Raw genomic sequence first — 25,325 nt, 5'->3', positions numbered from 1 at the left:
ACATAGGTGCAGTCATGTCACACATTATAATTGATGGAAGTGAATACCCCATAACCTTTGCATTATGTTCTTTTAACACAGCAGAAAAAATTATGCACAGATTCACAGAGGGGCCTTGAGTCTGGTTTGGGGAAATCATTTCAACCGGTACCTGTATGGAAGAGAATTTACCATCATTGATGTTTGTCAGCCACTACTGTCCATTTGTTATCCACAAGAGGGTGTTCCACTTACAGCAGCAGTTTGAAAGAAGTGACAGGCTCTGTTTCTTGGAGGACACAATTACAGGATTGAATTCAAAAGGACAACTAATCATGGAGATGCTGATGGTAGTCCCATTTACCCTTGGAAAAGCAAATACCCGAAAAATTTATAGAAGAAGACACTCCTCGACGTCTTCAAAGATTCAAGATTTGAAATACTTTTATTATCATAGAATGTATACATTATACTCCTTGAGATTCGTCTGCTTACAGGCAGCCTCAAAGCAAGAAACACAGAGGCACCCCCACAAAAAAGAAAGACAAAGACCACTGCACAGAAAAAAAGAAAGGAAAGAACACAACTATACAAACAATGGAAGAAAGCAACAGCGTTCCGAACAGATTGAGTCCTTAGATCCGCTCCCTGACGCAGCCGGAGTAGGCACTACCCTCGGTCACAGCACAGCAGTTCACCGCCAAGAGTTGAATGAACATCGTGGGAGAGTGAGAGAAATCAGCCCTGAACTCCACTCCCAACACTCAGGCTTTCCAATCTATCTGGACCAGCATTTAAATTGTCCAAGCACCAGGCTGTGGCTCGCTCTAGGAACCAGAACCCCGAGTAACAATACGATTGGACTGCCCAGCCTGAAGACGTTCTTGACCTCATCAAGTCGGCTTGGTGCTTGGAGCAATCCTACATCTCACCTGGTTTAGGTAGTTGGTCATTGAAACTCTTCAGCATTGACTCCTCTCCAGTTCCAACTCCAACAGCGATACCAACCCCGTCTTGAACATGTTACGCTTCAGCTTTGCGATGCACCCACACGGCCCATCCTTCATATCGGTTTCGCCTCTGTTTGTGTCTTCATTGTCTGCGGTGATAGTTTGCCGCAATTTTCTTCAGTAAAGGTGTTATTCGTAATGTTTTTGGTTGAATATCTTCCCTTTCCTGGAGACTGCACACCCAGAGGCTGCCTTCATTGTTACAGTGACTTTAATAGAGCATCACTGTCTAAAGGCTCTTTGAAGATTTGTCAACACATCCAGGTGAGCACATGGGGGAGAAAGTCGGATCACTCCTCCATTTTGTTGCTGCCGATGTACAGGCAGAAAATAGAACATAGAACATAGAACAGTACAGCACAGTACAGGCCCTTCGGCCCACAATGTTGCCTCAAACCCTGCCTCCCATATAAGCCCCCACCTTAGATTTCTCCATATACCTGTCTAGTAGTCTCTTAAACTTCACTAGTGTATCTGCCTCCACCACTGGCTCAGGCAGTGCATTCCACGCACCAACCACTCTCTGAGTAAAAAACCTTCCTCTAATATCCCCCTTGAACTTCCCACCCCTTACCTTAAAGCCATGTCCTCTTGTATTGAGCAGTGGTGCCCTGGGGAAGAGGCACTGGCTATCCACTCTATCTATTCCTCTTATTATCTTGTACACCTCTATCATGTCTCCTCTCATCCTCCTTCTCTCCAAATCCTCTACACTGCCTACAACACCACCAACCTTTGTGTCGTCTGCAAACTTGCCAACCCACCCTACTACTCCCACATCCAGGTCGTTAATAAAAATCACGAAAAGTAGAGGTCCCAGAACAGATCCTTGTGGGACACCACTAGCCACAATCCTCCAATCTGAATGTACTCCCTCCACCACCACCCTCTGCCTTCTGCAGGTGAAAAAAAGGGGCGGCCATAGTTAAAACTGTCCATTGTTGGTCTGACTAATCGGTCTCTATGCTACAAGCCTGCTTTGATGACGTCAGTTGGATTGCCTTCCATGATGAGGATGTCTTCTGAGTTTATGGATGGGGTGACGAGCTTCATCTGGAAGTGCATCGAGTATGTTGTCCCCCAGAAATCGGTCAGGGTCTATCCAAACCAGAAACCCTGGATCAGCAGTTCCATGTGAACAGCAGTTACCACGCAACACAGAGCTTACATTGCTGGTAATCAGCAGGAGCTCAAGAAATGGAGCTACAATCTGCACAAAGTCATCAAGACAGCAAACTAATAATGCAGGGACAAAATCCAGACATGACTCTCCACCAACAACACACGCAGCTTACGCCAAGTTCTGCACACCATCGTAGACTTCAAAGCAAAATACAGTGGTGTTTCCAACTTTGCTGCCTCTCTCCCAGATGAGGTAAATCTTTTTTACGCTTGGTTCAATATCACGAACACTGAGCCCCTGAGGAGAGCTGCCAAAGCGATCTGCACCCTAGTCATCTCTGAGTCTGAAGTATGTGGGTGTTTCCAACGAGCGGACAGTCAGAAGGCTGAGGGACAGGATGGCATCCCAGGGCGGGTACTCAGGATGTACGCGGCACAACTGGCAGGTATGTTTACAGACAATTTTAATCTCTCCCTCTCCCAGTGTAGAGTGCCCTCCTGCTTCAAAACATCCACCATTGTCCCTGTACCTAAAAAGACCAAAATAACATGTTCCAACAACTGGCATCCTGTCGTACTCACCTCAATAATAAGCAAATGCTTTGAGAGGCTGGTCAAGGACTACATCTGCAGCTTGCTACCACCCAAACTGGACCCCCTACAATTCACCTACCAGCACAACCGATCGACAGCTGAAGCAATAGCCACAGCTCCACACACTGTCCTCACACATCTGGAGAAGAAGGATGCTTACGTGAGAATGCTGTTCTTGGACTACAGTTCAGCATTCAACACCATAATTCCCTCCAGGCGTGACAAGTAACTCAGAGACATCGGCCTTCATCCTACCTTGTGCAGCTGGATCCTGAAATTCCTGTCAGATCGCCGGCAGGTGGTAAGAGTGGGCTCCCTCGCCTCTGCCCCTCTGACCCTCAAAATAGGTGCCCCTCAGGGCTGTGTCCTAAGCCCCCTCCTTTATTCTCTGTATATCCATGACTGTGGCCACCCACAGCTTCAATCTGCTAATTAAATTTGCTGATTATACTACATTGATTGGCCTAATCTCAAATAATAATGAGGCAGCCAACAGAGAGGAAGTCATCACTTTGACATACCTCTCCCTCAATGTCGCAAAAACAAAGGAGCTGGTTCTGGACTACAGGAGAAAAGGAGTCAGACTAACTCCTATAGGCATCAATGGATCTGGGGTTGAGAGGGTGAACAGTTTCATACACATCACTGAGGATCTCACATGGTCTGTACATACTGGCTATGTGGTGGAAAAAGCCTTTTTCACCTCAAGCAGTTGAAGAAGTTTAGTATGGGCCACCAAATCCTAAGAACTTTCTACAGAGGCACAATTGAGAGCATCTTGACTGGCTGCATAGCTACCTGGTATGGGAACTGTACTTCCCTCAATCACAGGACTCCGCAGAGAGTGGTGCAGACAGCCCAGCACATCAGTAGGTGTGAACTTCCCACTATTCAGGACAGTTACAAAGACAGGTGTGTAAAAAAGGCCCAAAGGATCATCAGGGACCCCAGTCACCCCAACCACAAACTGTTCCAACTGCTACCATCCGGGAAATGGTACCACAGCATAGAAGCCAGGACTAACAGGCTCCAGGACAGCTTCTTCCACCAGGCCATCAGACTGATTAATTCATGCTGATGCATTTGTATTTCTATGTTATATTGACTGTCCTGTTGTACATACTATTTATTACAAATTACTATAAATCGCACATTGCACATTTAGACGGAGACATAACGTATAAAGAATTTTACTCCTCTTAGCACCATCTTAAAATTAGGCAGCTATTCTGCCTAATGCAAATTGTAAGTCTCCCTATTGCAGCAGAGATAATCCAAAGGGAAACCGGTAAAGACTCCACACTCTCTCAGATCTACATGGCTACCCAAAATGGCTGGAATGTGCAGCAAATATTCCAGTTCCCCTATTTTTACCAGCTCTGGGACGAATTTGTCTTTCATAATGGTGGCCTTATGCACGGATTGAGAGTTGCTGAACCATCCAAGCTTAGAGCTAACTACCGGTTGAAGTGCAGCATGTTTTACTTTGGAAGGAAGAAGGGAGGGAGAGAGGGAGAGTGGGAGAGAGGGAGAGAGGGAGGGAGGGAGAGAGGGAGAGAGGGAGAGAGGGAGAGAGGGAGAGAGGGAGAGATGGAGGGAGGGAGAGAGAGAGGGAGGGAGAGAGGGAGGGAGGGAGAGAGGGAGAGAGGGAGGGAGAGAGGGAGAGAGGGAGAGAGGGAGGGAGGGAGAGAGGGAGGGAGGGAGAGAGGGAGGGAGGGAGAGAGAGAGGGAGAGAGGGAGGGAGGGAGGGAGAGAAGGAGATGTTCAAGTTTGAAAATGCAGCATAGTTCTTCAGTTTTTCTTTTGATCAGTTTCTGGAGTTACAAAACATGACAATAATATCTGCTCAAAATTACCAATGGCAAGTAAAAGAATTTTTCAGCAGATAATCAGCAATTTGGGCACACATTCTCATAAAGGTTCACCACCCCTGTCTTACAATGAGCAGATTACAAGAATTCAAGTGTGTCTTCAGCTGTTTGCCTCCAATAGAGCAGAACATCTTAACTACCTGTCTTAGCCACTGGAGCAGAAGCAGATAAGTGAGTATATGGACCTGATAGAAGCAATATGCTGCAATTAATTGGAGTTGTTATATTCTACATAATTTAAGTAATGATCAGCTTGTAGTGATCTTGCAACTGAGATGCATGGTTACACACTTAACAGACAAAGTGAAAAAGGAAAATCTATTATTCCTGTTATATAATAAATCTAAACCCTATTTTGTTATCTAGAATGGCCTATGAATTTTACTTACGGTATTTGCAAATCATTGATCTATTTTATATTTGTCCTACAGTGTACATCTAATTTGCTAAAGTTAGCATTGTTCTGTTAAGATATCATTTTCATTTACAAAAACTTACAAAGGGCACCAAGATAGCACAGCAGTTAGCATAATGCTATTTCAGCTTGGGACATCGAAATTCATAGGTCATTCCATGTGCGCCCTGTTACGAGTCTGTACGCACCCACCACCCCCCCATGGGTTTTCTCCAGGTGCTGCAGTTTCCTCCCAAAGTCCAAAGATATACTGGTTAGTAGGTTAATTGTAAGTTGTCCCATGATTAGGTTAGGTTTAAATTGGGCTTGTCCAAGAGTTGCTGGGTGGTGCGGCTCAAAGGGCTTGGAAGGGGCTATTCCATGCTGTATATCTAAATAATTAAATAGAAGATTGAACGAGCAGAAAAGGTACCAGACTGTACAAGTGCATGAAAAACTGATTAATCAATATTTATCAGTATTAATCAATCTCTCTATTAGAAACTACTAATCACAAGACCACAAGATATGGGAGCAGAATTAGGCCATTTGGCCCATAGAGTGTGTTCCGCCATTTCATCATAGCTGATCCAGTCTCCAGCCTTCTCCCCGTATCCCTTCATGCCCTTTCCTATCAAGAATCTATCAACCTCTGTGTTAAATATAAAGACCTGGCCTCCACAGCTTCCTGAATTCCACAGAATCACCACTCTCTGGCTAAAGAAATTCCTACTCACCTCCATTATAAAAGGACGCCCCTCTGTTCTGAGGCTGTGTCCTCTGATTTTCCCACCATAGGAAACATCCTCTCCACATCCACTCTATCAAGGCCTTTCAGCATTCGATAGGTTTCAATGAGATCACCCCTCATTCTCCTGAATTCTAGTGAATGCAGACCCAGAGACATCATACACTCTTCGTATGATAGGTTATTCAATCCTGGAAACATTTTCATGAATCTCCTTTGAACCCTCTCCAGTTCCAGCACATCCTTTCTAAGATCAGGGGCTCAAACCTGCTCACAATACTCCAAGTGAAGCCTCACCAGTGCTTTATTAAGTCTCAACATTACATCCTTGCTTTTATATTTTAGTCCTCTTGAAATGAATGCTAACATTGCATTTTCCTTCCTCACCACTGACTCAACCTGCAAATTAATCTTTAGGGAATCCTGCACAAGGACTATCAAGTCCCTTTGCACCTCAGTTTTTTTGTGTTTTCTCTCCATTTAGTAAATAGTCAACTCTTTCATTTCTTCAACGGAAGTGCATGGCCATACACTTCCCACCTGCCATTTCTTTGCCCATTCTCCTAATATCTGTCTAAGGACTTCTGTAGCCTCTCTACTTCCTCAAAATTACCTGCCCCTCCATCTATCTTCATATCATTTGTAAACTTTTCAACAAAGCTATCAATTCCATCATCTAAATCATTGACATATAACATAAAAGGTATTGATTCCTACACAGACCCCTGTGGAAAACAACTAGTCATCGGCAGCCACTCAGGAAAGGCTCCCTTTACTCCCACACTTTATCCATGCTAGAATCTTCCCTGCAATACCACGGGCTCATAGCTTGTTAAGCAGATTCAGCTGTGGCACATTGTCACAGGCCTTCTGAAAATCCAAATACACAACATCAACCTATTCTCCTTTGTTTGTCCTGCTTGTTATTTCTTCAAAGAATTCACACAGATTTGTCAGGCAAGATTTTCCCTTGAAGAAACCATGCTGACAATGGCCTACTTTATCATATGCCCCCATGTTCCCTGAGATCTCATCCTTAATAATCGACTCCAACATCTTCCCAACCACTGACAGGCTTCCTTTCTTCTACTTTTCTCCCTTCTTGAAGAGTGGAGTAGCACTTGCAATTTTCCAGTCTTCTGGAACCATTCCAGAATCTAGTTATTCTTGAAAGATCATCACTAATGCCTCCACAATCTCTTCAGCCACCTCTTTCAGAACTCTGGGATGTACAGCATTTGATCGAGGTGAGTTACCTACCTTCACACTTTCATTTTCTCAAGAACCTTCTCTCTAGTTATGGTAACTTCATACACATCATGTCCCCTGACACTTGGAACTTCCACCATTCTGCTAGTGTCCTCCACAGTGAAGATTAATGTAAAATACTTATTCAGTTCATCTGCCATAACTACCTCTCCAGCATTGTTTTCCAATGGTCCAATATCCACTCTCACCTCTCCTTAAATTTTATGTATCTGAAGAAACTTTTGCTACCCTTTTTAATACTATTGGCAAGCTTACTTTCGTATTCCATCTTTACCTTCTTAATGATTTTTTAAGTTGCCTTCTGCTGTTTTTTAAAAGCTCCCAATCCACTAATTTTTGCTCTATTAAAAGCCCTCTCTTTGGCTTTGACTTCGCTTAGCCATAGTTGTGCCATCTTTCCTTTGGAATACTTCTTTCTTTTTGTAGTGTATATATATTATGTGCCTTCTGAAATGCTTCCAGAAATTCCAGCCATTGCTGCTCTGCCATCATCCCTGCCAGTGTTCTTTTCCAATCAATTCTGACCAACTCCTCTCTCATGCCTCTGTAATTCCCTTTGCTCCACTGCAATACTGTAATATAAGTCAACAATTGCCTGAGCTTGGTTCTAAAACTTACTTCCTCAATATATTTCTGATTTTACCTTTACTACAAAGCAAACACAAATTTAACATACATAATATAAGTTGGGCCAAAGGGCTTGTTTCCTTGCAATATAAATCATAGATTCATACAGGATGGAAACAGGCCCTTTGGTCCAACTTGTTGATGCCAACAGTGTTGACCAGTGACCTCCTCCCATCTGCCCACGTTTAGCCCATGGCCCCCTGAACCTCTCCTATCCATGTACTTATGTAGATGACTTTCAAATGTTGTTAATGTGCCAGTCTCAAGCACTGTTTCTTGCAGCTCATTCCAAATATGCAACCCCTTTGCATGAAGAACTTGTCACTGATGTTCCTTTTAAATCTCTTGCCTCTGACCTTAAACCTATGCCTTGTTTTTAGCACCCACTCCCTGGGAAAAAAGGCTACATGTTTTCATCCTGCTTTTGCCCCTCGTGGTCTTACACATGTCGATCAGGTCACCCCTCAATCTCCTATGTTCCAGGGAATAAAGTCCTAGACTACACAGTCTCTATTTGTAACTCAGGCCTCCAAGTCCAGACAACATCTTGATAAACCTCTTCTGCACTTTTTCTAGTTTAGTAACACCTTTTCTATAATAGAGTGACCAAGACTGTACACAATGCATCGAGTGCAGCCTCAGCAGTATCTGATAAAACCCCATCATAACTTCCCAACTCCTATACTCAATATCTTGATTGCTGAAGGGTAGGATGCCAAGCATCTTCATCACCAGCCCATCTACCTGTGATGCTGCTTTCAGCAAACTGTGCACTCGTGCTCCTAGGACCCTCTATTCCCTAATACTCCCCAAAACCCTACTGTATGTTGTGTAAGTCCTACACTGGTTTGATAGCCCAAAATGCAATACCTCACATTTATCTGGGTTTAAAGCCATTTGCCAGTCTTCATGCTGCAAGAATCATCAAGGACACAACCCACCCAGCCAACACACTTTTCGTCCCTCTTCCCTCCGGGAGGAGGCTCAGGAGCTTGAGACTCGTACGGCCAGATTTGGGAACAGCTTCTTTCCAACTGTGGTAAGACAGCTGAACGGATCCTGACCCAGATCTGGGCCGTACCTTCCAAATATCCGGACCTGCCTCTCGATTTTTTTGCACTACCTTACTTTCCATTTTTCTATTTCTGATTTATAATTTAAATTTCAAATATTTACTATTGATTTGTACTCCAGGGACCACAAAGTGCAGAATCAAATATCGCTGTGATGATTGTATGTTCTAGTATCAATTGTTTGGCGACAATGAAGTATAAAGTATCCCTAGCTGATCAATACTCCCCTGAAATTTTTCATAGCCTTCTATTTATCTACAACCCCACCTATTTTAGTATCATCCGCAAATGTACTAACCATGACTTGTATGTTTACATTCCAGCCTCATAAAAATGCATGGAAATCTAACCAATGATCTCAAAGAAATCTGAAACTTTACACTAATGAAGTCCATTGTATTTCATCCCTTGGCCTGCCCCACAAGTTGTGCCAACCCTTTAACCTACTCCAGGATCAATCTAACCCTTCCCTCCACATAGTCCTCCATTTTGCTTTTATCCATGTGCCTAACGTAGAGTCTCTTAAATATCCACAATGTATCTGCTGCTACCACAACCCCTGGCAGAAAGTTCCACACATTTACTACTCTGTGTAAAGAAAACTATCTCTAACATCCCCACTATACTTCCCTCCAATTGCCTTATAAGTGTGTCCCCTTGTATTAGACATTGCCTCCTTGGTGGCTGTCCACTCTATGTATGTCTCTTATCATCTTATACACCTCTGTCAAGTCTCCTCATCCTCCTTTGCTCCAAAGAGAAAAGCCTTACCTTTCTCAACCATTCCACATAGATATGTGATCTAATCCAGGCAGTATCCCAGTAAATCTCCTCGGCACTCTCCCTGAATCTTTCCACACCCTTGCTATTATGAAGTGCTCAGAACTAAACACTGATCATCTCTAACATTCCGTCTTAAGAACCATACGTCTATTGACCAGTGCTTTAGATGATCACTCTTCCCCAACTGCTGAGGGAATTGTGATGTTAACAATACAAAACATTAATCAGTATGGCGCTCTTTCGCTAATTGAATTCAACAGGGTAAACCTAATTTACATCTTGTAAAAGTAATTAAAGCAAACAGCTGTGCCACATCTGCTTATACCTCATTAAGCATTGGTAAAAAAATATTGTGTACTAGTTTGATCGAAATGACAATCTGCATATCTCAAAATAAATATTCCGGTTCCAGTGGGTGCCTCCAGATGGTGTAAGGACAATGTTTCTGACAACATATTAATTCTCTAAGCACATCCGTGTAGGCAGTCTGAACAACGACTTCACATTCATCGAACAGCACTTCAACAAATTGTCTGTGGAGAACTATAATGGGAAGCAGGAATTACCTGATGAATCAAAACTGGTTTCTAAACCTGCAGAACAGCCAGCTTTATTGTAAGATAAAGTTGTTAAAAGGTTTGTGTTCTTCACTACCTTTAAAGGTAGTGAAGAACACAATCGTTTCAACAACTTTATCTTACAGTTTAAATAGTCTGGGGATTTTTCATTGAATCTGCATTCATGATGTTGTATAGCTTGCAGTGTAGTCCTAAAATTATTGACTTTTTTGACTGACTAATTTATCATCTACTGTTAAAAGAAAAGAAAATAGCAGTAATATTCAACAAGTCAAAAAAAATGGGTGTTTCAGTCAATAATCATTCCTTCCTCAAGAATTGCTCATCATTAGCCACTGATGAAGTTCCCAAAAATTGAATGGTGGCCAATGTTGTTCTGTTGTTACTACAGTCACTTGCCTAACCTTTGAGATGTTCCCACAACCAATTATCTTAATCTAAAGACTCTTTATCTGGCTATTAAATGTTCTTATTTATTGTTATTTATTTATGTTTGTATTTGCATATTTTGTTGTCTTCTGCACTCTATTTGACCCTTCATCAATCCTGTTATAGTTACTATTCTATAGATTTGCTGACCGTGCCCACAGGAAAATGAATGTCATTTTGAGAATGGATGACAGTATGTGATGGCATACAGTCTATGTACTCTGATAATAATATTCACTTGGAACTTTGACTAACAAGCAAGGACAGTACAAGTTGGTTAGCTTGACCTTAGTGTTGGGGAAGTTATGAGAGGAAGTTCTGAGGGACACATTCTGCCAGCATTTGGCTAGACAGAGTCTGACTAGGAGGAGTCAGCATGGCTTTAGGTGTGGAAAGTTGAGCTTGATGAAACTTTTAGAGTTTTAAACCATAAAACAGAGGAGCAGAATTAGGCCATCTGGCTCACTCATTGGGTGCTCCACCAATCCATCATGCCTAATTTATTGTCCCTCTCAGCCCCATTCTCCTGCCTTTTCCCTATAACCTTTGATGCTTAACTACTGATCAAGAACCTATCAACCTCCACTTTAAATGTATCCAATGACTTGGCCTCCACACCCACTTATGCAATGAATACCTCACCTTCACCACCCTTTGGCTAATGAAATTCCTCTTCATCTCTGTCCTAAAGGGTCATCCCTCTATTCTGAGGCTGTTCCCTCTTGCCCTAGACTCCCCCACTATAGGAGACTTCCTCTCCACATCCATTCTGCCTAGGCCTTTCAATGTTTGATAGATTTCAATGAGGTCCCCATTCATTCTTCTAAACTCCAGAGAATACAGGCCCAGGGCCACATTCCTCATACACATATTGAGCCTTTTATTCTGGAAATCATTCTCCTGAACCTCCTCTAGACCCTCTCCAGTGCCTGCATATCTTTATTCTATACCTTTATTCCTTCTACCAAAGTGCATGACCATACACTTCCCTACACTATATTCCATCTGCTACTTCTTTGCCCATTTTTCCAGTACATCTAAACCCTTCTGCAGACTCCCTGCTTCCTCAAAACTTCCTGCTCCTCCACCTAGTTTTGTACCATTTGCAAAACTTAGCCACAAAGCCATCAATTCTGATTCCAAATCATTGACATATGCATAACGTGAAAAGAAACAGTTCCAACATTGACCCTTGGGGAACGACACTAGTCATTGGCAGCTAATCAGAAAAGGCTTTCTTTATCTGCAGTCTTTGCTTCCTGCCAGTCATCCAATCTTCTATCCATGCTAGTATCTTTCCTGTAATACCATGGGCTCATATCTTATTTAGCTGCCTTATGTGTGTCACCTTGTCAAAGGCCTTCTGAAAATCCAAGTAAACAATATCCACGTGCTCTCTTTTGTCTGTCCTATCTGGTATTTGAAGAGGCAACCGAAAAGGTAGATGAGGTTAGGACAAAGGATGTTTCAAAGCTAGTTTCCCTGAAATTGGCTTAGAGGTAGGGACGCAGATGGTGGTGGTTGAAAGTTGTTTCTCAATTGGAGGCCAGTGACTAGTAATGCACCACAGAGGTTGGTGTTAGGACCCTTGTCATTCATTATTTATATAAGTGATCTGTGATGCAAATACACAAGGCTAGATCAGTAAATTTGCAGATGACACAAAATTATGAGGTTTTATGATAATAAAGAAGGTTACCTTAGAATACAGTGGGATCTTGATCATTTAGGAAAGTGGGCCAAGGGTGGCAAATGGATTTCAATACAGTTCAGTGTGATGCATTTTAGAAAGTCAAACCAGTGTATAAATTATACTATGAATGGTATAAGTAACAGAATGGAGTGAATACTATAAATAGTATAAAGGAGTGCAATGGAAAAGAGGGACTTAGGAACACAAGTATATCATTCATTGAAAATGGAATAACAGGTAGACAAGATGGGGAAAAGCTGGTAGACAGGCTGGTTTAGCATGCCAGCCTCCATCATTAAGGACAATGAGTACAGGAGATGGCTTATTACATTGCAGTTGTATAAGTCATTGGTGAGGTCACACTTGGAGTACTGCACATAGCTTTGGTTACCCTATAAATGGAAAGACATGGTTAAACTGTAAATGGTGCAGAACAGATTTACGAGAATGTTGCCAGGACTAGATGTCATGGTGTGTGCTGAGAGATGACTGAACCCAGGTGTGGAGGAACGACGGGCTCCCATGTAAAGACAGAAACTAATGCTTATCCATAGGAATTCTAGCAGAGGTGACTCAACTGAGCAACATCATGAGATGACTCATTTTCAAAACATATCAACCCCGCAATAAGCACTAATTGGGAGTCCACTTTAAGTAATCACAGTATGTGGAAAACCTGTGCCACTGAAAATAAGCTTGATAAGATTAAACAGAAATCACAAGGACTTATCAACTCTAGATAATACAACAATTAACATTTACAGGTGCACAGGCCTGAGTTATAGGGAGAGATTGGCCAGGCTAGCTCTTTATTCCCTGGAATGTGGGAGAATAAGGGGTGACCTTATAAATGTGTTTAAAATTATGAGTAGCATAGATAAGTTGGATTATAACAGTATTTTCCCCAAGGTAGGGAAGTCCAAAATTAGATTAGAGTGAGGGGGGAAGATTTAAAAGGGACCTGAGGGGCAACTTTTTCACATGGAGTGTGGTGAGTATATGGAATGAGCTGCCAGAGGAAGTAGTTGAGGCAGGTACAATAGAATCATTTCAGAAGAAATTGGAGGGCCGAGGCTTAGAGGAATACAGGTCAAAATGGGAAACTTGGGCTAACCTTATGACAGACATGGTTCAACATAGATTTGTTGGACCAAGGTGCCTGTATCCATATTCCAATGCTCCGTGACTCTGTGAGTCTATCAACTTCATGTCATTGCTTCAAATCATACATGTCTAACTACATTCATCACCTATGTTAGTCATGTACTAATTGGAAGAATATCCAAATTTTGGGGGATATTTTATTGTGAAGGGTTTCCTCAACTTTCTTTATTTTTCTTTATCTTTAGAGTGCAGAGGAGATTTACAAGGATGTTGCCCGGATTGGAGGGTGTACCTTATGAGAATAGGTTGAGTGAACTTGGCCTTTTCTCCCTGGAGTGACGGAGGATGAGAGGTGACCTGATAGATGATAATCGTGTGGATAGCCAGAGGCTTTTTCCCAGGGCTGAAATGGCTAACACAAAGTAGCATAGTTTTAAGGTGCTTGAAAATAGGTACCAAGGGGATGTCAGGGGTAAGTTTTTCACACACAGGGTTGTGGGTGCGTGGAATGCACTACCGATACTGACGGTGGAAGCAGATATAATAGGGTCTTTTAAGAGTCTCTTAGATAGGTAAATGGAGCTTAGAAAAATAAAGGGCTATGTGATAGGATAATTCTAGGCAATTTTTAGAGTAGGTTACATGGTTGGCACAACATTTTGGGCTAAAGGGCCTGTAATGTGCTGTAGATTCTATGTTCTAAGTTCTTCCTGGTTTGATTGAATAAGCATGGTGATATGAAGGATAAAAAATTCAGAGATATTCGTTTTAATCTGCAGGGGCTGTAGTCATTGCCTTTGTGGTATGCTGGCTTCCATATCACGTGCGTCGTCTCATGTTCTGTTATGTGCCCAAACATCAGTGGACAGAGTAAGTACCAAATGACTAGAGTTCTAATTTGATGGCAATATTATTGCTTAATATTTTATGGAAAATATGAGGCTAACATTCCTTTTCCATCTTTGAGTATTCTAACATGATTTGTGCAGAATATTAATGGGTTTCTGGATTAATGCCAATTGGTTGTGGATTCAAGTCACACTCCAGAGACTTGCAGTGATGAAAATGTGCCAACTTGTCACATGCTGTCTTTAGAATAGACTAAAAGACTTACTAAACACAATAAATCCCAGAGAACTAATCCTAATTAATCCTAAGCAGAACAGAGAGCCATTCCTTTCAAGACAATATTTATCGATCAGTATTAACAAACATGTCTAAATATATAAGTACTTAATTGCAACTTGTTCATTTTCACTTACTATTTGTGGGAACTTACCATCTACGAAATGGTTGCCTCATGTTTTCACATTACAATAGTCATGCAACCTAATATATCAAAACTAAATTAAGATTCTCAAACCCAAATCTAGAATGAATGAATTTTCCCTACATAAACTCAACTATCAAAACTAAAGGATGCTATGTGACAGAGCTACATGTCAAAAAATCAGCACAGGTGAGTGAGGCCTCCATCGGTCAAGGTTGTCCATGAATGTTGCATCCTAGCTCTACAGATATGAAAACCTGAGCAGTAGAATATGGAGGGCAAGCTGTTGCCCATGTAGCAAGTTCCCCCTCTCCATGCATCTGATGAACCCAGTGGAGCAGCAGAGACTGATGCAGTTTGACACCAGCAGCGTCACAGGAGTCACCAGTCAGGGATGAACTCAACGTAGGACTGCTTTAGTGACTCCAGCTCCAGTTTCTCCCTCGGGGTTTACTCCCGAAGTCTTCCCCATGAGTGGGTATAGCTGCAAGGCAGCAAAGATTTGAGTTCAGCATTTTCCTTCTCGTAGTTGAGCTGCCGACCACTGCTGCAAATGTCCGAGGCAAATGGTTTTAAGGTGTCAGTAACCTGCCTTTGCCCCTTCTTCTGTCAGTAGCTAAGCCATGCGTGAAGGTCATGTGTTGGACATAATTGTCGGAAGTTATTTGAAGCGCACGCTATTGGAAGCATTTAATAGGTAGTGGGAGCTTGTCCCCATTACCACCCTTGGCTATAACAACCTGAAGGAACTCAGCACAGATTCAAGGATCTAAGTAACCAATTTGTAGGGAATTCAATGAAGCTAGAATTTTGAATAATTCACTAACGCAAACAGTCATTGCACTGTTTTATTCTAGTTGCCATTCGTGATATCGGATCGCAAGAGAGGAAAATTTTTCAATGCCTACGATATGCCTTTTAGAGCAGCTTGTGCTCGAGCCTACTAGGGGAAAGGCTATCCTAGATTGTGTGTTGTGCAATAACCCAGATAGTATTATTCAGCTTATCATAAAGTAACCCCTAGGAGGCAGCGATCGTAATATGATTGAATTCAGACCTCAGTTTGAGAGGAAGCATAAGTCACACGTATCAGTATCACAATGGAAATAAAAGCAATTACAGAGGCATGAGAGAGAAGCTTACCTAGGTGGTTTGGAGGAGGTACTGGTGGGTATGATGGCAGAGCAGAGCCGATGAAGTTACAGGAAATAGTTCACAAGGCGCAGGATAGATATGTCCCACAGAAGAAGAAATTCTCATATAGAAGTGCTAGGCAACAGTGGCTGACAAGGGAAGTTAAGGATTGAATATAAACCAAGGAAAGGGTGTATAAGGTAGCAAAAGTGAGTGGGAAGCTTTTAAAATCCAGCAACAGGCAACTAAAAAAGCTATAAGAAGGGAAAAGATGAAATAGGAGGGCAATCTAGCTGATAATATAAAGCAGGATACTAAAGGGTTTTTCAGTTATATGAAGAATAAAAGGAAGATGAAGGTTGATATTGGAACACTGAAAAGTTATGCTGGTGAGGTAGTAATGGGGGACAAAGAAATGGCAGATGAACTTAAGTACTTTGCCTTTATTGTGGAAAACATTAGCAGTGTGCCAGAGGTCCATGAGCATCAGGGAGCAGGAGTGAGTGCCATTGCTATTAGGAAGGAAAAAATGCAAGGCAAAATAAAAAGTCTTAAAGTGGATAAGTCACCTGGACCAGACAGACTACATCCCAGAATCCTGAGAGAAGTTACTGAAGAAACAACAGATGCATTGGTCATTATCTTTCAAGAATGGTCCCAGAGGACTGGAAGATTACAAATGTCACTCCACTCTAAGAAGGGAGGAAGACAAGAGAGAGGAAAATATAGACCAGTTAGCCTAACCTCAGTGGTTGGGAAAATGTTGGAGTCTATATTAAGGATGAGGTTTTGGAATACTTGGAGACTAATGATAAAATAAGTCAAAGTCAGCATGGTTTCTGTGAGGAGAAATCTTACCTGACAAATTAGTTAGAATTCTTTGAGGAAGTAACAAGCAGGGTGGATAAAAGACAAGTTGTGGGTGTCATTTACTAAGATTTTCAGAAGGCATTTGATAAGGTGCCTCACATGAGGCTGCTTAACAAGATAAAATCCTATGGTGTTACAGGAAATGTACTGGCATGGATAGAGGAATGGCTGAAAGTCAGGAGGCAGCGAGTGGGAATTAAGGGGACCTTTTCTGATTAGCTGCTGGTGACTAGTGGTGTTCCTCAGGGATCAGTATTGGGACTGCCACTTTTCACATTGTTCGTCAATAATAGTGAAATTGATGGCTTTGTGGCAAAGTTTGCAGATGATATGAAGATAGGTGGAGGGGTAGGTAGTGCTGAGGAAACAATGCAATTGCAGCAGGACTTAGACAAATTGGAAGAGTGGGCAAAAAAGTGGCAGATGGAATACAGTATTGGGAAATGTATGATAATGCATTTTGGTAAAAGGAGCAATAGTGCAGATTATTATCTAAATGGGGAGAAAATTCAAACATCAGAGGTGCAGAGGGACTTAGGAGTACTCATGCAAGACTCCCAGGAGGTTAATTCACAGATTGAGTCTGTGGTAAGACAAATGCAATGTTGGCATTTATTTCAAGGGGAATAGAATATAACAACAAGGAGGTAATGCTGAAGCTTTGTAAGACACTAGTCAGGCCACACTTGCAGTATTGTTAATGGGTTTGTGTCCCTTATCTCAGAATGGATGTATTGTCATTGGAGACAGTCCAGAGAAGGTTCACGAGGATGATTCCAGGAACGAAGGGGTTAACATATGAGGAGTGTTTGGCAGCTTTGGGCCGGCCTGTATTCACTGAAATTTAGAAGAATGTAAGGGATCTCATTGAATCAAGGACTTGAAAAGGTGGATGTGTAGAGGATGTTTCCTCTAGTGGGAGTATCCAGAACTAGGGGGCACAGCCTCAAAATTGAGGGGCAGCCTTTTAGAACAGGAGTAAGGAGGAATTTTTTTAGCCAAAGAGTGGTGAACCTATGGAATGCTCTGCCACAACCTGAGGTGCACTCCAGTTCATGGGTATATTTAAAGCAGAAGTTGATGGATTCCTGACTGGTTGAGGCATCAAGGGATATGGTGAGAAGGCAAGTTTATGAGGTTGAATGGGATCTGGGATCGCCATGTTGAAATGATGAAGCAAACTTGATGGGCTGAATAGCCTAAGTCTGCTCCAATGTCTTTTGTCTTATGTGATACCTTTTCTCTATACTGGATGATGATGGACACTAGAACACACAGGTATTTAAAGAGGAGGTAGATAAATACTTGAAAGATCAATGGAAGTCCTAGAAAGAATGGACGTGGAGAGAATTTTTCCAAAAGTGGAGAGTCTAGAACCTGTGGGCGCAACCTCAGAATAGAAGGAGGAGGAATTTTATTAATCAGAGAGCAGTGAATCTGTGGAATTCATTGCCACAGATGGCTGTAGAGGCTATTGCATTGGGTATATTTAAAGCAGAGGTTGATAGGTTCTTGATTAGTAGGGGTGTTAAAGGTTTTGGGGAGAAGGCAAGAGAATGAGGTTGAGAGGGAAAATTAATCAGTCATGATTAAAGGGTGACGCATTCTCAATAGGTCTTAAGATCTAATTGAGGTCTGTGGGGAATTGGCACAAAAGAGGAGTTGAGGTCTTAGGTAGGTCAGCTGCGATCATATTGAATGACAGACTTGAGATGTCAGGTGGCCTATTCATGCTCCTATTTTCTTGAGTTCTTCTATTCTTGTCCATGAATAGCCTTCAGAAATGAAGAAAAATGCAGAAGATATAACTCTGAAATAAAAGCATGAAATACCAGAAACATTCAGTATGTCAAGCAGCATCTATGAAAAAAGAAGCCAGAGTTAATGTTTCAGATCTGGGAACCTTCCTCAAAACTGGGAGAGAGAGAAAATAGGTCTTCAGTAAGAGAGAGAATATCTGTGATAAGGTGAGACCAAGTAGGTCAATGTGGCATTTGAAATCTCACAATGCTTATTTGTCTTTGTCACGTGTTGCCTATAGCAGGTTTGTGGGACAGGCTCAGTGGTGCAGGCTGTAGTAATAGAGAGACAGATAAAGCCAGAATTACAGGTCGATGACTGACAGAAATCACAAGTTCTGATACTAATAACATTATGTTAAACTGAGGTCTCATCAGATCACTTAGGTGGATATGAAACATCCCTTGACATTATTTATAGGAAGAGCAGGAAAATTAATCCTGCTATTCTCCCTAATATTGATTATTCTATCAACATTTGAAAGGCTGACAATTTGGCAATTACCACCTTGGCTGCTGTTGAAAGCTGCTGACACACAGCTGCTTTATCCCAAATTACATTAACCCATTCTTGATTGATTGTAAAGTGATTCTGGAACGTCTAAAATGTGTATGGAAAGTACCAGATAATTTCAAGTCCTACTGTTATATTGCTGGTGTTTTTATTAACTGATATCTAATGGGTAGAATAGACAATTGACAATAGGTGCAGGAGTAGGCCATTTGGTCCTTTGAACCAGCACCGCCATTCACTGTGATCATAGCTGATCATCCACAATCAGTACCCCGTTCCTGCTTTCTTCCCCATATCCTTTGACTCCGCTATTATTAAGAGCTCTATCTAACTCTTTCTTGAAAGCATCCAGAGAATTGGCCTCCACTGCCTTCTGAAGCAGAGCATTCCACAGATCCACAGCTCCCTGGATGAAAAAGTTTTTCCTCAACTCCGTTCTAAATGGCCTACCCCTTATTCTCAAATTGTGGCCTTTGGTACTGGACTCCACCGACACCGGGAACATGTTTCCTGCCTCTAGCGTGTCCAATCCCTTAATAATCTTATATGTTTCAATCAGATCCTCTCTCATCCTTCTAAATTCCAGTGTATACAAGCCCAGCTGCTCCAATCTTTCAACATATGACAGTCCCGCCATCCCGGGAATTAACCTCGTGAACCTACGCTGTACTCCCTCAATAGCAAAAATGTCCTTCCTCAAATTTGGAGACCAAAACTGCACACAATACTCCAAGTGTGGTCTCACCAGGGCCCTGTACTACTGCAGAAGGAACTCTCTGCTCCTATACTCAACTCCCCTTGTTATGAAGGCCAATATGCCATTAGCTTTCTTCACTGCCTGCTGTACCTGCATGCTTACTTTCAGTGACTGATGTATAAGGACACCCAGATCTCGTTGTACTTCCCCTTTTCCTAACTTGACACCATTCAAATAGTAATCTGCCTTCCTGTTCTTGCCAACAAAGTGGATAACCTCACATTTATCCACATTAAACTGCATCTGCCCACTCACCCAGTCCAAGTCATCCTGCATTATTGCAGCATCCTCCGCACATTTCACACTGCCACCCAGCTTTGTGTCTTCTGCAAATTTGCTGATGTTACTTTTAATCCCTTCATCTAAGTCATTAATATATATTATAAATAGCTGCAGTCCCAGAACCGAGCCTTGCAGTACCCCACTAGTCACCGCCTGCCATTCTGAAAGGGACCTGTTAATCCCTACTCTTTGTTTCCTGTCTGCCAACCAATTTTCTATCCATGCCAGTACCCTACCCCCAATACCATATGCCCTAATTTTGCCCACTAATCTCCTATGTGGGACCTTATCAAAGGCTTTTTGAAAGTCCAGGTACGCTACATCCACTTGTAGTGTATAACCTTGGTTGACTGTAGAAAAGGGTTTCTGAAGATCATGGCATTAAACTTGGTACAAACTTGTAGTCTGCCAGGCAGCAGTGATCCTAGTTAATGCTAACTCAACAATACCTCTCAATCCACTGGAAGTATGTGAACCAAAGGAGACAGAAGAAATGCTGCAGATGCTAGAATGGAGCAACACACAAAAGGAGGAAGGGAGGAACTCAGCCAATCAGTTAGCATCTATAAAGTGAAATGGACAGTAAATATTTCAGGTCAAGGCCCACTGTAAGGACTAGAAAAACAGAAGGCAGGAGTTAGTTTCAGGGGTAGGGGGAGGAGCATGAGCTGGTCAGCGATAGATGAATCCAATTGGCAGAATGAAGAGATGATGGTGTGGAGGGAGAACTGGGAATGATGTAGGAAGCTGGAATCTGATGGGAGTGCACAGTGGACCATGGAATAAAGGGAAGGGGTGGGGAACAAGAGAGAGGGTGTGGGTGACGGGCAGGTCATGGGGGTTGGGAGGGGAAAGAGAGAAGGTAATAGGACCAGAGGGAAAAGGGAAAACAAAGGGGTGGGCAATAGAGGGAAGTGATTACCAGAGGTTAGAGGAATGTTTTCAGATTGGAGACTACCCAAAATAGAATATGAGGTGTTGTTCCTCTAATCTGCATATAGCCTCAAAATGGCAGTGGAGAAGGCCATAGACAGACAGGTCAATGTGGGAATGAGAAGTGGAATTAAAATGACTGGCTACCAGGAGATCCTGGCTATACAGCAGATGGAGCAAAGGTGCTTGATGAAGCTATCCTCAATCTGCACTGGGTCTCAGAGATGTAGAGAGGCCACACTGCAAGCACCAGATACAATCAATGACACCAATGTATTCACATGAGAAGTGCTGCCTCACCTGGAGAGTGTTTAGGACCCTGAATGGTGGTGTGGGAGGAGGTGTATGTGAGGTGTAACATCTGGGACAGTTATAAGTGCCTGGGGGTGGCGGGGGTGTGGTTAGCTGTGTAGATGGATGAGCATTCAGGGAATCACAAAGAGGGTTTTCCCTGTGGAAAGCAGAGAGGGAAGGGTGAGAGAAGATGGGTTTTGTAGTGGGAGATGGTAGAAGTTGGGGAGAATGATATGTTGGATGCATTTGCTTGTGGGGTAATAAGGATAAAGGAAATCCTCTGTTACGTTGAGAGGGGGATGGAGAGAGGGCAGACATAAAGAAACGGAAGATTGTGGGTGAATTCTGGATGGAGTGGAAGAAAAATCCCGTTTTCTGAAAAAAGAGGACATTTCAGAAAGGAAAGCATCATTGGAAGAATAGGTGTAGGGAAGCTGAGAGAACTGAGTGTAGTTCAAGCAACGGTGGGAGTCAGTGAGTTTGTAAAATTTGTCAGTAGATGATCTGTCTCCAGAGAAGGAGTTAGAGAGATCAAGAAAGGGGAGAGAGGTGCCAGAGATGGATCAGATGAATTTAAGGCTGTCATGGAAGTTGGTTGCAAAGATGCTAAAATTAACAAGCCCACATGGGTAAAGGAAGCAGCACCAATGCAGTGAATCAATGTTACTGTCCCATCCCAGGCCAGGATCCCAGTGTTGATCATATTATGTACTAATCAGAATTGATTATGCACTCAGTTGGAGGCGATGGGTGGAGGAGGCAAAGGGCATTTGTAGGCCATGGCATTCACACACCTGAATGAAACACCCTTATTACAAACATTGTCAGAGGAATCGTGTAATGATTACCTAAAATGAGCTAAAGATTGAAGGATGTGTTCAAAGTCTACTTGAAAAAGTAAAACTTCCCCACTGATTCATAGGAATCTCTGGCCCATGGCTGCTCAGTATGGTACAGGAGCTTCTGTGATGGCATCGTTAACTGGAGTCCATGTGAAGTTCAAAGTCATTCTCAATCCGAAGGAACTGCCCAAGAAAAAGAGAAGAGTACTTGACAAAACCATTTTGCATAATATCTTTCATCTACCAGGATGGTTTATATTTATGTAGAATGAGTCTCACTTTGTCTGGCAACATCAATTATCTATTCACTTTAAATGAGAAAGACTCTCCTCTTTAATGGAGAAAATATGATAGAGATAAACTTCAAAGTATGCATTTACAGTAGGTTCCAAACACAATTAACTGTGTGCATATAAGAAAATTACTTAACATAAACAGAGATTGTCGAATGGGAGGATGAACAGAATGGCTAGGTTTAATCTGGGATTTAAATGTGAATAGATTCATATCTTTAATTATTACTTTATAATCCATATTTTGAATATTGAAAGATACTCCCCTTCCCTGACAGAGTTGATGTAATTAAAGAACACTTACGACACAAAAATTAAATTCTGTTAATAAAGTACTGGTCAAATACCTAGAAAAATCTTAAAACAAAATGTATTAAATGTGAACTGGTAACTGAAGTAATATTACAAGCAAAATGAAATTAATTTTGTGCTTTAAACATATGCTTATGCACATTATTTAATATTCAGTGTCAGTGATGTCAATAAGATTGAATTTCACAGATGGACTTCAGTGGTGATAGGTTATAACTATGTGGCTCTGTCATGCAGAACACATTTCTATCACTTAACTTTCCTCAGATGACTAGCAATAGAATAGAATCTAAGTTTATTTTGTACCCTCCAGAAGGAAATTTGATTCGATTATTGATCTATGGTTCCTTTCTTACTTGGGAGCTAAGGCTAGAAAAGGGAGGCACCAAGACCCAATGACTTTTCTGAATTTATGTCTATCCTTAATAACATTCATACAACCTCATAATTTGAGTTTGAGAAGTTATGGATAATTACAATTTCAGATAGACTCTCTTTGTTTTCAAATCCCTTTACAAGATGACACACACAAAATCCTGAAGGATCTCAGCAGGTCAGGCAGCATCTATGGAAATATCCTCCTAGCAACAATTGCTTAAAAAGTAATTAATTAATTGGAAAAAGCCAAGACTCTTCTTTAGGACTGAGAGGAAGGGGGGGAAATAACAAAATTAAAAGGTGGAGGGGGGAGAGGAAGGATGCTTTACAATCTTTACAAGATTGCTTCTTGAACCCACAAAATAATGAACAATGCATTCTCAATCCTTTTGTTATGAAGTACGCTGCATTTTTTTTATCTTAATTGCTATTGTTACTTCTTTCAGATTTCTCTACGATTTCTATCATTACTTCTACATGGTGACAAATATCCTCTTCTATGTCAGCTCCACTATCAACCCTATCTTGTACAACCTGGTCTCTACAAACTTCAGACAAAACTTCTTCTCCACACTCAGCTCCTATTGTCTTCTCAGGCGACCAAAAGCCAAGACTCGTGCAATTAGCAGAAAGTCAAATAGTATTTCCAGCAATCATAATTACTCCAATATTGTCACAAAAGAAACAATGTACTAACAGGTATTAATTGAAGTCAAATAGCTAATGAAATTTGGGTGATTACTGGAATGAATTTTGAAGAATACTCTCATAGCAACATCCTATTATTAAAAAGTAATTAGTAATTAATTAATTGAAAAGCAATTTCTTTGGGTTTCCACTCATTTGCAGTGCTTTTTATTTTCAGGACAGGGAACATCAGTGTAAATGACCCCAGGATTTAAGAGGAAAAGTACAGCTGTTTAGGACTAAAATTATGTGAATTTTAATAGGAGTCCAGTAATCTCCTATGTTCAGGATTTGAATGCATTGTACCAATTACTCTGGAGTTTTTTTTGTATTCCAATTCATGCTCCAATACTCTTTCAATTTACGTTTTTAATATGCTCAACAGTAGAGTGGTAAAATAAATTTCCTGAACCTGATAAGTTTTAATGGAGTGCATGAAACAGAACCAGTTGAGTTTAAAGAAAGTAAGAATTTGAGTCTTGGTGACCTTAATGAACAGAGTATTCGTGTATCACAGATACCAGAGTCCTGGTGTATCAGATGGAATGTGGAAGGCGAGGTCCCAAATATTGGAGAAAGTGCAGGAACCAGAGCCCTATTTTGTTAGTGGGGATACACTTTTAAAGAGATTTAAGAATACTTTTAAAGCTCATATGCACTGTTCAATGCCAGTTTTTATAGTTAGCGATGTGTTTGAGCAAAAAAGACTTCTAATGAACAGAGTTTGAGGTATGAACTGTACCTGAATTGCCAATGAATTGTTGGGATGGAAATAGCATCATAAAATTATGAATTGTTAAGGCTCAGAAGGAAGCTGCTTCACCCACCAGGTCTGTATTCAGCATGTGACCAAACATAAATTGCCGACTATATCTATGTTTCTTTCATTTTGTACCTTCACTGCAATGTCCTACCGAATAAGTTACTGGCCATGAATTGTTGCTTGGTGCATTTGTCCACACCAACCTGTTAATTAGAACTATTTATTTGCAATCATGCTAAAAGTTTAAAGTTTCTTAACCAGATTCACAACTGAGCACCTCTTGCAGATCCACAAGGCCATAATACTTAATACAATATAACAATTAGAATGATAACCAAAAAGGGGCCTGAATCATTAAAGGTACATAAGTTCTGTTCTTGCTGGAAGCACTTTGTCTGTCTGTCTGTTATTAATTAGGAGGAACACGCGCAAAATGCAGAAGGAACTCAGCGGATCAGGCAGCCTCTATAGAGGGAAATAAACAGCTGACTTTTCAAGCCATGTCCAGGTGAAGGGTGTCAGTGTGAAACATCGACAGTTGAATCCCTTCCATAGATGCTGCCTAACCAACTGAGTTCCTCAGAAATTTTATGTGTATTGCTCTGGATTCTTAGTATCTACATAATCTCTTGTGTTTAAGATTAATTGGGTTTTGCCAAACAGTGAAAGCAGTCAAATAGGTGATAGAAATAAGTCTTACCTGTTGCTTTACCATTGAAGAGGGTAATGTCAAAATTGGTTGTAAACTTGTTCATATGTAAAACAGCAGATCAGGGCATATTTTACACTTCATTTTTAGGAACTATATGTTCTGTGAAATTATATAGAGGCTCGACATTGAAGTGGTAAACAGGTTAATTGTTTTAGTGGCTTATGTTTTTTCAAATAAATATGTTAGATTTGAAAGCAGGCAATCATAACTC

General features: G+C 41.4%; 1 protein-coding gene across 1 annotated transcript in view; it reads left to right on the top strand.

Moving 5' to 3' along the window:
• The window catches only part of LOC140210601 (neurotensin receptor type 1-like), a 65,577-nt gene extending 41,929 nt beyond the window's left edge, over window positions 1-23,648 (top strand). Inside the window, exons 3-4 of the mRNA XM_072279720.1 lie at window positions 14,054-14,144; window positions 23,399-23,648. Coding sequence (XP_072135821.1) covers window positions 14,054-14,144; window positions 23,399-23,648 — 341 coding nt within the window. The remainder of the gene's footprint in view (window positions 1-14,053; window positions 14,145-23,398) is intronic.
• Window positions 23,649-25,325: the final 1,677 nt, after the last annotated feature.

The sequence above is a fragment of the Mobula birostris genome, chromosome 2 (assembly GCF_030028105.1).
Source record: "Mobula birostris isolate sMobBir1 chromosome 2, sMobBir1.hap1, whole genome shotgun sequence".
NCBI classification, from domain to species: Eukaryota; Metazoa; Chordata; class Chondrichthyes; order Myliobatiformes; family Myliobatidae; genus Mobula; species Mobula birostris.
Note: the sequence above shows the minus strand (reverse complement) of the source record. Positions and strands in the feature narration are given on the sequence as shown.